The sequence below is a fragment of the Meles meles genome, chromosome 8, assembly GCF_922984935.1.
Source record: "Meles meles chromosome 8, mMelMel3.1 paternal haplotype, whole genome shotgun sequence".
NCBI classification, from domain to species: domain Eukaryota; kingdom Metazoa; phylum Chordata; class Mammalia; order Carnivora; family Mustelidae; genus Meles; species Meles meles.
This window is the reverse complement of record NC_060073.1, coordinates 73,837,967-73,852,499: the sequence shown is the minus strand read 5'-3', so window position 1 is coordinate 73,852,499 and position 14,533 is coordinate 73,837,967. Positions and strand designations below refer to the sequence as shown.

At 36.7% G+C, this 14,533-nt stretch overlaps 1 protein-coding gene across 1 annotated transcript in view; it reads right to left on the bottom strand.

Annotated features, from left to right (window-relative positions):
• The window catches only part of TMEM135 (transmembrane protein 135), a 242,098-nt gene that overhangs the window by 20,293 nt on the left and 207,272 nt on the right, over positions 1–14,533 (bottom strand). The window contains exons 7-8 of the mRNA XM_046016049.1: positions 12,698–12,739; positions 1,124–1,270 (exon numbers count right to left, since the gene is read on the bottom strand). Of these exons, the coding sequence (XP_045872005.1) occupies positions 1,124–1,270; positions 12,698–12,739 (189 nt within the window). The remainder of the gene's footprint in view (positions 1–1,123; positions 1,271–12,697; positions 12,740–14,533) is intronic.

Here is a 14,533-nt window from a genome sequence, read left to right as displayed (position 1 = left end):
AAAATTGATCCCTAACTTTCTACATTGGCTATTCATTCAAAACTCTCTAAAACACCACTACCAAGATAATTTTTATTAACTGGTGTTCTAATTTTATTTTATTTTTTTTTTAAGATTTTATTTATTTGACAGACAGAGATCACAAGTAGAGGCAAGCAGAGAAAGAGGAGGAAGCAGGCTCCCCAGTGAGCAGAGAGCCTGATGTGGGGCTCGATCCCAGGACTCTGGGATCATGACCTGAGCCGAAGGCAGAGGCTTTAACCCACTAAGCCACCCAGGCGCCCCTGATGTTCTAATTTTTTTTTTTTTAAGATTTTATTTATTTATTTGACAGAGAGAGATCACAAGTAGGCAGAGAGGCAAGCAGAGAGAGAGAGAGAGAGGAGGAAGAAGGCTCCCCGCCAAGCAGAGAGCCCGATGCGGGACTCGATTCCAGGACCCTGGGATCATGACCTGAGCCGAAGGCAGAGGCTTAAACCACTGAGCTACCCAGGCGCCCCCGATGTTCTAATTTTAAATCACTAAATTAATTTTCTTAAATACCTATACTTGAAATACAAATATAATTTGTATGAAACTCAGACTTCTTTGTATAATACACAAATAAAGATGTTTTATTCAATTTCCCAAGCCCTGAAAATTTCTACTCTTAACAAAAACCTTTATGTAAGATTTGCTCCTTACCATTCTGTATCTTCTTGAATGTGTCCCAGAACTTTTCTTTCTCTTTTCCACATGTGGCATATCTGATTAGCACATTGACCTGTTTCCTAAAGTTCCCCATTCTAGCCTCCTGCAACTGTGTCCAGTTTGACATAGAAAACTATTACAAGTTCATATAAATCTAATTCAAAGGCATATGATGTTCTATAGGCCAGACAAAAATAATAAGTAACACTGACTTGCCATTATGTGCCTTTTATAAAACTCTATGCACTGTTTCTCGTAAAAAGAAAAAAAATAAATATATGAGAGATATGTATATATAATAATATGTGTGTATATATATGTATATATAACGATATATATATCATTACTCAAAAGAAAACAAAAACACCTTGGCAGAGTACAAACATCATATAAAACAGTAAAGTGTGCTAAATATCAAGATTTAAAAACTTACACTGAATCCACAAGTTTCCTGATTAGAGCAATTATATTCATTCTTCTTGGCTTTTCTTCATGTTTCTCTATCTTTTGTTCTACTTTTGCATATGCTGCTTCTGGTGAATAAGAATGTGTGGGAATTTCTTCCTTCCCTACAATAAACCTAAAGAAAAGAGCACAATGTGAGTGAGGCATTTTTACCTTTAAAAAAAAAAAGGAAAGAGACAATTAAAAAAAAACGCCCTGATTCTATTAGTATACAAATACATTTTGGAGAGTACCTTATCATTTAAAATAACATCTTTCAAAATTTGCACAAAATCTTATCCTTTATAAATATAGGCTTTCAAAATCTATTGAATACTTAGAAAATGTTGACAGCCATTTCTTTAATAATGCAAATTCTTCTATTAAGTTTTCTATTTTAGTTTCGCATAGTTAACACACAGTGTTATATTAGTTTCAGGTACACGATACACTGCTTCAACAATTCCATACACTACTCAGTGTTCAACAAGGTAAGTGTACTATTAATCCCTTTCACCTATTTCACCCATCCCCTCACCCACCTACCCTCTGGTAATCATCAATCTGTTCTCTATAGTTAAGAGTCTGTTTCTTCTTTTGTCTCTCTCATTTTTTTCCTTTGTTCATTTGTTTTATTTCCTAAATTCCACATATATATAAAATAATATGTTATCTGTCTTTCTCTAGTTGGTTTATTTTGCTTAACGTTATACTTGGTAGCTCCATGCCATGTGGTTTCAAATGGCAAGTTTCATTTTTTGTGGCTCAATAATATTTCATCACATATATATAAAATATGTATAATATATAGTATATAATATATATAAAAATATATATACATATAAAATAGCTAAATTATGGAAGCAGCCATATGTATATATAAAACCTCTTCTTTATCCATTCATCTACTGATGGACACTTGGGCTACTTCCATAATTTAGCTATTGTGAATAATGCTGCAATAAACATAGGGGTACATGCATCTCTCTGAATTAGCATTTCTGTATTTTGGAGATAAATACCCAGCACTGCAATTACTAGATTGTAGGGCAGTTCCATTTTCAACTTCCTAGGGAATTTCCACACTGGTTTCCAGCATGGCTGCACTAGTTTACATTCCCACAAACAGTGCAAGAGGGTTCTTATTTCTCCACATCCTTGCCAACATCTGTTGTTTCCTGTGTTGATGATTTAAGCCATTCTGGCAGGTGTTAAGATGATATTTCATTGTAGTTTTTTTTTTTTTTTAAGATTTAAAAAAGAAAAAATTATTTACTTGTCAGAGAGAGTGAGCACAGGCAGACAGAGTGGCAGGCAGAGGCAGAGGGAGAAGCAGGCTCCCTGCTGAGCAAGGAGCCCGACGTGGCACTCAATCCTAGGACGCCGGGATCATGACCTGAGTCGAAGGGAGCTGCTTAACCAACTGAGCTGCCCAGGCATCCCAGTAGTTTTGACTGGCATTTCCCTGATGATCACTGATGGTGAGTATCTTTTCTTGTGTCCATTGGACATCTGGATGTCTTCTTTGCAGAAATGCCTGTTCATGTTCTCTGCCCATTTTTTAAATTGAATTATTTGTTTTTCAGGTGTTGAGTTATTTAAGTTTTTTATATATTTTGGATGCTAACCTTTATCAGATATGTCATTTGCAAAATATATTTTCCCATCCCATGGGCTGTCTTTTAGTTTTATTGATTATTAGCTTTGCTGTGCAGAAGCTTTTTATCTGACGTAGTCCCAATAGTTTTATTTTTGCTTTTGCTTCTTCCCTTGTCTCAGGAGACATACCTAGGAAGATGTTGCTATGTCCGATATCAGAGAAGTTACTGCCTGTGCTCTCTTCTAGGAGTTTTATGGTTTTGTGTCTCACATTTAGGTCTTTAACCCATTTTGAATTTAGCTTTGTGTATGATATAAGCCAGTGGGCCAGTTTCATTCTTTTGCATGTAGCTGTCCAGTTTTCCCAACACTATTTGTTGGAGAGACTGTCTTTTTCCCATTGGATATTCTTTCCTGACTTGTCCAAGATTATCTGACCATATAATTATGAATTTACTTCCGGGTTTTCTATTCTGTCCCATTGATCTATGTGCCTATTTTTGTGCCAGTACCATACTGTTTTAATTAATAGAGCTTTGTAGTATAACTTGAAGTCTAGAATTGTAACACCTCTAACTTTGCTTTTTTTTTTCAAAATTGCTTTGGTTATTTGGGGTCTTTTGTCGCTCCATACAAACTTTAGGATTATTTGTTCTAGTTCTGTGAAAAATGCTGTTGGTATTTTTATATGAATTACATTAAATCTATAGATTGTGTATATTTGTGTAGTATGGACACTTTTATCATATTTGTTCTTCCAATCCATGAGCACAATCTTTCCACTGTTTTGTGTGCAAACATCAACATCTTTTATCAATGTTTTATAGTTTTCAGGGTACAAGTCTTTCACCTTCTTGGTTAAGTTTATTCCTAGATATTTTATTACTTTTGGTGCAACTCTAAATGGGATCGCTTTCTTAATTTCTTTCTGTTGCTTCATTATTAGTATATAAAAATACCATGAATTTCTGTATGTTGATGTGGTATCATGCAATCTTACTGAATTCATTTATCAGTTCTAGTAGTTTTTTGGTGGAGTCTTCAAGGTTTTCTATATATAGTATCATGTCAAATGCAAACAGAGGAAGGTTTACTTCTTCCTTACCAATTTGGATGCCTTTTATTCCTTCCTCTTTTCTGATCACTGTAGCTAGGACTTCCAGTACTATGTTAAATATGAGTGGTGAGAGTGGACATCCCTGTCTTGTTCCTGACCTTAGGGGAAATGTTCTCAGTTTTTCACTGAGTATTGAGTATTATGTTAGCTGTGGGTTTTTCATTTACAGCCTTTATTATGTTGAGGTGTTCCCTCTAATCCTACTTTGTTGAGGATTTTTTATCATGAATGGAAATTATCATTTGGTTTTTATTCTTTCTTATATTGATGTGATGAATCACACTGACTGGCTTATGAATACTGATCCACCCTTACATCCCAGGAATAAATTCCATTTGATTCTGGTGAATGAATTTTTAATGTATCATTGGGATCAGTTTGCTAATATTTTGTTGAGAATTTTTGCATCTATATTCAGAAAGAGATATTGGCCTGTATTTCTTCTTTTTTGTAGTGTCTTTATCTAGCTTTGGTATCAGGGTAATGTTGCCTTCAGAGAATGAACTATGAAGTCTTCCTTCTTCTATTTTTTGGAACAATTTGAGAACAGCTGTTAACTCTTCTTTAAATATTTGTTAGAATTTGCCTGTGAAACCATCTGGTCCTGGACTTTTGTTTGCTGGGACAGAGGTTAACATTCTCTTACAATTTTTTTGTATTTCTGTGCTGTCGGTTGTTATTACTCCCCTCTCATTTCTAATTTTATTTATTTGAGTCCTCTCTCTTTGTTTATGAATCTGGGTAAAGCTTTATTGATTTTGTTGATCTTTTCAAAGAACTGGCTCCTGGTTTCACTGATTTGTTCTACTGATTTTTTAGTTTCTATTTTATTTCTGCTCTAATCTTTATTATTTCCTACCTGCTACTGGCTTGTGGTCTTGTTTGTTGTTCTTTCTCTAGTTCCTTTAGATGTAAGGTTAGATTGGTTGTTTATTTAGGATTTTTCTTGCTTCTTAAGGTAGGCCTATATTGCTATAAACTTCCCTTTCAGAACAGTTTTTGCTGTATCCCAGATTTTGGACTACTGTGTTTGCATTTTCATTTGTCTCCACATATTTTTCTTTGATTTCTTGGTTGACCCATTCATTGTTTAGTAGTATGTTATTTAACTTCCATGTATTTATGTGCTTTTCGTGTTTTTTTTTTCTTGTGCTTGGTATCTAGTTTCAAAGCATTGTGGTCAGAAAATATGTATTTTTATTAATTCAATCTTTCTGAATTTGTTGATACTTATTTTTTGGCCTAATATGTGATCTGGTCTGGAGACTGTTCCACGTGCCCTTGAAAAGAATCTATATTCTGCTGTCTTAGAATGGAAAGTTCTGAGTATATCTGTCAGATCCATCTGGTCCATGTGTCATTCAAAAACCACTATTTTGGGGGTGCCTGGGTGGCTCATCTGCCTTCAGCTCAAATCAGGATCCCACGGTCCTGGGATTGAGCCCTGCATCAGGCTCTCTGCTCAGGAGGGAGTCTGCCTCCCCGCCTTTCTCTGCCTGTCTCTCTGCCTACTTGTGCTCTGTCAAATAAATAAATAAAATCTTAAAAAACAACAACTACTTTTTTGCTGATTTTCTACTGGGATATCTATCCATTGATGTATGTGAGGTGTTGGAAGTCCTCTATTATTGTAATACTACTGATAATTTTCTTTATATTTCTTTATGCTGTTTTTACCTGCTTTGTGTAGTTATTTGGGTGCTCCCATGTTGGGCTCATAAATATTTATAATTGTTATATCTTCTTGTTGGATTGTACTATTTAAGATTATACAGTGTCCTTCTTTGTCCCTTGTTACAGCCCTTGCATAAAAGTCTATTTTGTCGATATAAGTCTCTACTCAGGTTTTCTTTTCACTTCCATTTGGACAATAAATGTTTCGCCATCCCTTTACTTTCAGTCTGCATGTGTCTTTAGGTCTAAAATGAGCCTCTGGCAGGTAGCATATACATGGGTCTTGCTTTGATCCATTCTGTCACCATGTGCCTTGATCAGAGCATTTAGTCCACTTATATTCAAGGTAATTGTTGATATGCATGTACTTATTGCCATTTTGTTACTTCACTTATGGTTATTTTTATAGTTCTTCTCTTCTCTTGCTACCTTGTTTCATGATTTGTTGGCTTTCTCTAGCAAAATGTTTGGATTCCTTATTCTTTATTTTTTACAAATTTATTAGTGCTTTTGAGTTGTAGTTACCATTAGGTTTATATATAACATCTTCTGGATATAGCAGTCAATGTTCAGCTAATGGTTGTTTAATTTTTGAACTCATTCTTTACTCCTCTCCTCTCCACATTTCAGATATGTGGTATCATATTTTACATCCTTTTATTTTGTGCTTCTCTTGACTGATTTTTATATAAATACTTTTTTTTTTATTGCTTTTGAGCTTCCTGCTTTTTCTTACTCTTATGAGTTTTGTTTTCCTCTTACAAAGCCCCCCTTAGCATTTCTTGCAGGGCTGGCTCATGAATTCTTTTAACTTTTGTTTGTCTGGGAAATTCCTTCTATTCTGAATGTCAGCCTTGCTGGGTAGAATATTTGTGGCTGCAGATTTTTCCCTTTGAGCACTCTGAATATATCATACCAGTCCCTTCTGGTCTGCAAAGTTTCTGCTGAAAAATCAGCTGATAGCCTTGTGGGGTTTCCTGTGTATATAACTGTCTTCTTCTCTTTCACAATCTTTAAATTCTTTATCACTATTTTTTACCATTTTAATTACTATATGTCTTGGTGTGGACCTCCTTAGTTTGAATCCTAATGGGTGGATCTCTCTGTCCCTGAATCAGGATCTCTGTTTCCCTCCCAAGATTTGGGAAGTTTTCAGTTATTACTTCCTCAAATACATTTTCTACCCATCCCCCACCTTCTCTATCTTTTCCTTCTGAGATCCCTATAATGTGAATGCTATTACACTTGATGGAATCACTGAATTTTCTAAGGCTATTCTCATTATGTAGTATTTATTTATTTCACCTGTTCAGCTTGTTTGCTTTCTATTACTCTATCCTCTGCATCCCTTATAGGTTCCTCTGCTTCCTGTAGCTACTATTTATTCCATCTATTGTATTTTTAATTTTATTTATTGAGTTTTTCACCTCTGATATGTTATTTTTAATCTCTGTCAAGAGTTTCACTGATGTCCTCCACCCTTTTCTGAAGTCCACTGAATATCTTCATGATAATTATTTTAAGTTCTCTATCAAACATGTTACTTTTTTCTGTTCACTTAATCTCCTGCTGTGATTTTTGTCCTGTTTCTTCATTTGGGACATATTCCTCTGTTTCCTCATTTTTCTATCTCTCTGTATCAGTTTCTCTGTGTTAGGAAAGTCAGCTACACTTTCTGCTCTTGAAAGTAATGGCTTCATGAGGAAGAGGTCCTGTAGTACTTTGCAGTACAGTGTCCCCTGTTCACCAGAACCTGGCACTTCAGGGGAATCTCCTGTTTTGTGTTGTTTGCGTTGCATCTGGGTTACTTTCTCTTTCAGTCCAGACATCTTCATTGACTATGTACCTATTGTGGGCTTCCCTTGCTCTCTGTGGTGTTAGTGAGACACAGGCAGCAAGTTCTGAGGAGGCATGACTACAGGAGAGCTTGGGGGTAGGGCAATGGTGTTAGCAAAAGGTCCTGAGCTCAGTGCTGAGGTCAGCAGGCTTGGAGTGCACCAGTCCTCAGCAGAACGCATGGGCAAGGCATACTGCTAGCAGGTTAGGTAGCAAGTATCTGCACAGTGCCTCCCACAGGTGGCCTTGTGTTTAAACTGGACAGCAGGGAAGGAAAATGGTGCCTGCCAGCTCCTTTGTTCCCAGAAGTCTACCAACACACTCAAAATCAGTATAAACAGTTCTTCCTCCTGTTTGTCCCAGGCACTGTGCAAACTCCCATTTTTATATTGCTCACCATCGGCTGCTGTCTCTTTAAGGGTGGGACACACCTATCACTCACTCTCCCATCTTGCCCAGTGCTGAGTCAGCTGACTTTTAAGCTCCACATTCCAACTTCTGCTGTTTATACAAACTCATGGAATTTAGCCCTTATGGTTTTCAAAGCCAGATGTTATGGGGATTTGTCTTCTGGTTTGGGCTCCCTAGTGTGAGAGACAGTTTCTTTCCCCTCTCTACACCCACAGCTACTCCCATCCTGTGGGCAGCTCCCAACCACTGTTTCTACCCTTTGTAACTTCTCAGATACAGCTTCTTCTTTTTTTTTTTTTTCCCTCTTTAAATATTTTATTTATTTATTTACTGGGGGAGGGAAGCACAGAGGAAGAGTAAGAAGCAGACTCCCCACTGAGCAGAGAGCCCATTGTGGGGCTTGATCCCAGGACCCTGAGATCATGACCTGAGCTAAAAGCAGATGCTTAACCTACTGAGCCACCCAGGCATCCCTCTCAGATGCTGCTTCTTTACATTTAGTTGTGAGGTTTGTCCTGCCCATCTTTGGATTGTTCTCTAGTGTATTTGCACAGATGTGAGTGATATCTAGTTGTCAAGATGGGATGGGGTGAGCTTAGGGTTCTCCTAATCTAACATCTTCCTAAGCTTCCCAATAATGCAGGTATTTCAAAATCAAATTAACCAAGTAAAATACAGCATAACCATTTTATGATACACCCTTTTAACTTACTGCTTTTTTTTTTTTTAATTTTTAAAAGATTTTATTTATTTGACAGGCAGAGACCACAAGTAGGCAAAGAGGTGGGCAGAGAGAGAGAGAGAGAGAGAGAGAGGAAGGGAAGCAGACTCCCTGCTGAGCAGAGAGCCCGATGCAGAGCTCAATCCCAGGACCCTGGGACCATGACCTGAGCTGAAGGCAAAGGCCTTAACCCACTGAGCCACCCAGGCGCCCCAAGTTACCACTTTTTAAAGATATTACACATCTTAAACGTTTTTTTCAAGCAAAAAAAGCAGGCAAAATATTTACTTGGGTCTAGTAGTTGATCACAAAAATTCTGTTTTTCGTCTAAATTCTACTAATAGTTACAACTGAATGAGGTCCTCATTTTTTCAGTATAAAATCGTATCTCATGTCACTCTGAGTCATAATAGCTGCAATGTAGTATTAGGTCATATAAAGATATTCAGGGAAATGGAGAGAACTAAAGAATGAGAATCATAAAATGGTCAAGATCCATGTATTCTCACATAATTTCATTAGAAAACCTTAAATTCAATGTTATTCTAATCTAGTTATTTCTTTTTTGAAAAACCTAATATCTGGGGAAAGACACTACTCTTATCTCATCGAAACTGGAATATTTTTTCCCAGACAATGAGAAAGAGAGAGAGAGAGAGAAAGGAAGGGAGGGAGGGAGGGAGGAAGGATCATTCAATCAGTATTCTGTACTAGTTTTCATTTTTGCTGTTTGTGCCTGCACTATAAGACTCATGGCTCTTAACTAAGCTTTCTTAAGAGAACTTTACCTGCTGAACTTTAAGAAAATACCATAAAATGCAAATAAAAACAAGGGATCAGTAATTCTACACTAAGGTTCTAGAACATGGGACCTATGACAAATAGAGTAAGGAAATGTCAACAATCAGAAAAGAGAGGTGGAAAAAGCTATTACTACCAACAAATCCCATCTCATTCGGACAAACTTGGTAAAACATCTAGCTTATTAAATCATAACTGGCATGTAATGAGACTGTCACATGGTGGCAGCTGTGCAGTCCTGGTAGCTTATTCCAAAAGAATTTGATTCTTAATCATGTGTGTGCATGCAGAGTTCAAGATCTGTACTACTGTTCTTTATAAACAAGACAAAAACTGTGTTAGAACAGATATAATCATCTCTCTCACGCTGTCTGTAACACTGTTCCTCTTTTGGCCAGGACTGACCATCTCAAATCAGAGGTCACTTCCTTGGAGAAGCTGTCCCTGTACAAGCTGGAGTGAGTGAGCAATCCTTGCTTTGTGCTTTCAAGGCCCAATGAGTCCCCAGTAGTGGAAGCACCTTGTTCGTGGTTTGCATCCCCCAATAAAATGTGGGGTCTCTGAGATCTATACATCTTTTGCTATTACACCCCAGGGACTGGTATAGTGTCTGGCACATAGTAAAAATTTAATTAATACATTTAGAATGAGCAAACACAGTAATAGTGAGCATTTTCTGTATGATAGGACAGTATTGATATTAAATCATTTAATCCTCACAGCAATACTACGAAGCAGGTGCCATCATTTCCATGAGTGTTAGCATGAAAACACCTTTGACCGCAGCCAAGAACAGTAATTACATGAACCCCAAAAAACTGTCTGCCTCTAAAGCCTGGGTTCTTAATCACTAAGCTGTCTATATACTTCTAACTATTAAACTATGTTGATGCAGGTTTAGTATACCATAAGACTCCTGAACTGGTTCTCAGCCTTTGACTCTATCTTTAACTCTTTCTATCTGCTCTCATAACTTCTACTAAATTAGCAAGAATTAATACTCTTTTATTCCAGAATGTCTTCCTATAATACAGAGTAAATTCTAAGTGCAAACAATTCAATCCAGCCCCTTATTTTAAGTGGATTTGATGAAGAGACAAAAATGTATCTGACACATTCTGAGTTTCTGTAAGGATTCTGGGAGCCTATGGAGAGACACGGGGGGAAAGGCAAAGTTTTCTCTTTAGGAAAGCCAACTTTGGGTTTTGTTTTAAAAGTTTCTGACATTAACACAGAGTCCTGAATAGCCACTGCAACAACAAGAAGTTGTTTTCTAAAATGTCTCATGATCTTTTAATGAAGAATATAATGTGAAAAAATTACTGCTGTGTATTATGACTTAGTTACTGTTACCACAGAGTTTCCACAACCAAAGATACTCTTATTCACACGGTGGACTCAATCTGTCCCCTCCCAAACTAGTCTCCTCGCACGTCATCTGATTTTCTGTGAACAGCACCTTTTTTCAGGTACTTACTTAGGTTTTCAGCTCATAGCAAGGATTAGAGGGAAAGAGGAAAAAGGAAAGTAAGAGTCAGTCAGTCTTCATTTCCTTTTACGCCAGTCACAACCTTGCCTCTTTCTCTTTAATCCTCTGCTGTCACCCAACTCCCAGTACTTATCACTTCATCTTTCTTCCTTCTGATTCTCTCTTTCACAGTGCCCATCCCAAATACTGTGGCCAGACTAATCTTTCTGAAACAATGTCAACTACCCTGCTCAAAACCCTTTAGTGGCTCTCTACTGCCCAAAGTCAATTTTTTTTTTTAAGATTTTATTTATTTATTTGACAGAGAGATCACAAATAGGCAGAAAGGCAGGCAGAGAGAGGGGGAAGCAGGCTCCCTGCTGAGCAGAGCCCAATGCGGATGTGGGACTCCATCCCAGGAACCTGAGATCATGACCTGAGCGGAAGGCAGAGGCTTAACCCACTGAGCGACCCAGGCACCCTTCAGAGTCAAATTTGTCTTTTTTTTTTTTTTTCCTGTTTAGGTCTTCCATAAACTGGCCCTGCTCTGACCATCATTTAAAAAACAACAACAACAACAAAAAAAAACCCCACAAAATCTTATAATCCTTAAAATAAGCTTTTCATACTAATTAATTTGATTTTCCCACTCTTACCTCATATTTCATGTTTATAATTTTCATACTTTTGCTAACATTCTTCACTTCTACCCAGAAGGTTCTTCCTCTTCCCTTCTAAAGCTTCTCTAAAGCTACCTTTCAAGTGCAGTTTAAGGCTTATCCTCAAAAGAATAAAAACAATAATAGCCAACATTTCTTGACCACTGTGTGCCATGAACAGTTCTAAACACTTCTCATGCATTAACTCATTTGATTCTCAAAATAAACTATTAAGACAGCCATATGAAATCTTCTGGTATACCAAAGCCTACCCTCATTTTTCCCTCCTATTATAATAAACACTTCACACTTAATCTTCACTAAGCATCTACTATATGTACTTAGAAGAATACCACAGGCAATATTTATGATTCAAACTGGAAGAGCATTAGGTTTCAAGTAAGTATATGAAGTCACTGTGTGACATTAAATTTGTCAAATATTCTAAGCCTCAATTTCTTCTTCATGTTACATGGGCATAAAAATACCCATCTCACAGAACTGTTGGGAAAATTTTCTAACCTATGCAGAAATGCTTGGTGAACTATAAAATACAATGCTAATGCTGCCAACCAACATTGCTACACTCTCTGCTATCATCTGCCAAAAACTACAGCAAGAGATAGTGTACAGCATGAAAAGCAAATTCTAGTGATTCTAGTGAAGCTTATGATCCAAAATGTGTCTGACACGAGCCCTGTCCTAGTGAAGCCTGTAATGCGGTACCACACAATTCCATACTTCATGTGTAGCTTTCTCTTTCCAATGCTCCTTCAAGAGAGAGTTCCTATAATTCTTTCTTGACACCCAGTATATGAGGCATACAATCAGTCCAAAAAGTATTTGTTGAGGGGCACCTGGGTGGCTCAATTTGTTAAGTGTCTGCCTCTGGCTCAGGTCATGATCGCAGGGTCCTGGGATTGAGCCCCAAATCAGGCTCTCTACTCAGTGGGGAGCCTGCTTCTCCCCTGTCTGCAGCGGCCTCTGCTTGTGCTTGCCATCTCCCTTCCCTTCTCCCTCATGTCAAATAAATAAATTTTAAAAATCTTAAAAAAAAAAAAAGTAGTTGTTGACTGACTGATTTTTAGGAGAAAAGAAATCCAATAAATTAGTCTTCTAATACAGTATCATAGAAGTGACTTCGTGACTTCTGCAATTACTTTCAACTAGAAAACTGAGTTGATAAACATCTATTATAATTATGTGTGATAATATTACTTTTTGATAAAGTTAACTTGCAAATTCTCTCTTAAAATAAAGGTAAATAAGCTACTTACCTAAGAGCGGAGAATGTAAATCCTTTCAACCCATCTTTGCACCTAAAACAATAAAAATTTATAATAAAGTACCAATTTTTCAGATATAAAGTAGCATATTAAGCAGCTATTAAAATTTATTCTGCAACTGATTACTTTTAGAAGGCGAAACTTTAAGGACAGTGATCTCAGCAATACAAATGCAATAAATCAATGAAGTAAGCCATCTTACATGAGATGATTAAATTTCCTATGTCAAATTAACGTAATTTAAGGCTCAACTCTCATATTTGTAGGTCCAAGAGAGATTTAAGTACACCTTCTAAGGGCTCCATGTGGACTTAAAATGAGTGGAATATTCATTTTACCTAATCCCTGGGGGAGCAATTTGCTGAGAAGAAAAGGCCACATACACCTGCTGGGTATTATGAATAGGTCAATTCAAGGTCCTGACTTCTCCCTACTTACTAATTCAGTGAATACAGAGCAACGTAGAGTTGGCAGGCACAAAAAGGCTTCAAGTTTATTTCAACAGTTTTAACTTCCAAGTAAGCCCAATGAGAACGGATAACATAGCAAGAGGGAAAGAATGTGGGTAAGGGGAGGGCACAGACGCAGGAGTTCAAATAATATTTATTGAGTATTTACTATTGCTGGGCAATGTTTTGGGCACCTTATATGTGTTGTTTCATTTAATTACATCACACCTCCATGAACAGGTATTTCTATATTCCATAGCTGGGCAGGGTCTCCCCTCCCCAGACGCCCCCCTACCCAGGGAAAATGCAGCAATTTCCAAGAGGTCACAAAATAAATCGTAGTCAGAATTTAGGGAAAAAATTAAAAAGTTCCTCTGACTTAAAAGCTTTAGTTTTCTCTTATACCTCCTTCTGAAACAGTGTATTCCTTTTAATTTAGGGAAGGTTCAAACCACATGACAATTAAGAAAAAAAAGATTCTCAGATCTGCAAAAAATATTTAAACAAGATTTTAAAATAGGGACATTACTATACTGGCCTTAATGGTCTGCTTTATAAGTATGACCAAGTTGCTGAAGAATTCTTGGATATCTAGTATCAGAATCCCTTGGAGAATTACAGAGATTGATAATACCCAAATGTATGTTAATTTTAGACACTGGATATTCTTGGATAAAATGTATAGCCTCAAATCTAACTGGGCAATTCTCTCAGTATACCTTTTATATGAAAGGTCACAAAGGAAATACATAAAAATATAAGAAGTCTCTTCTGAAAAAAGTGTAAATGTAGAAAGTACATACAGAATCTCAGAAAAGAATTTAATTCATGCACACAGAACTCTTTAAAAACACTTAAGAATTCATTTTAATTAAGCAACATGATATACTCTGCAGTCATGTTAACAGTGAGAAATGTAATCACAGAATTTAGCTAACATACTACATAATTATTCACCCCACACAGAATGAGGGTAAAGGCAAAATAATTTCTATGTAAAGCTAAAAAATATGCATGGGAAAATTACAGCATTAACATTCTTAAATCTGAATGTTATCTTTTTCCATCTGAAGAAAGTGTTTCTCAGTAATTTAAAACCCATAATTGGGCAATTTCTAGATAGGTGGGGTGGTGAAGGGGGTAAGGCTAGGCGTCTATTGACTGGAAAACAGAAAGCAGCAGATTGATTAAAGATTATATACAAGTGGGAACAAATTTTGGCTTTGGTATGCTATTGTTAAGAGATAGCCATTTATCTTTGTGCAATGCTGAATAGATAAAGGATTCTGACAACTTGGTCTAGTCAGGATTGCGTATTTGTGACCTTAAACAATAAATCTAATTGCAGACCAAACATCAAAAAGTAGCTTTCAAATAA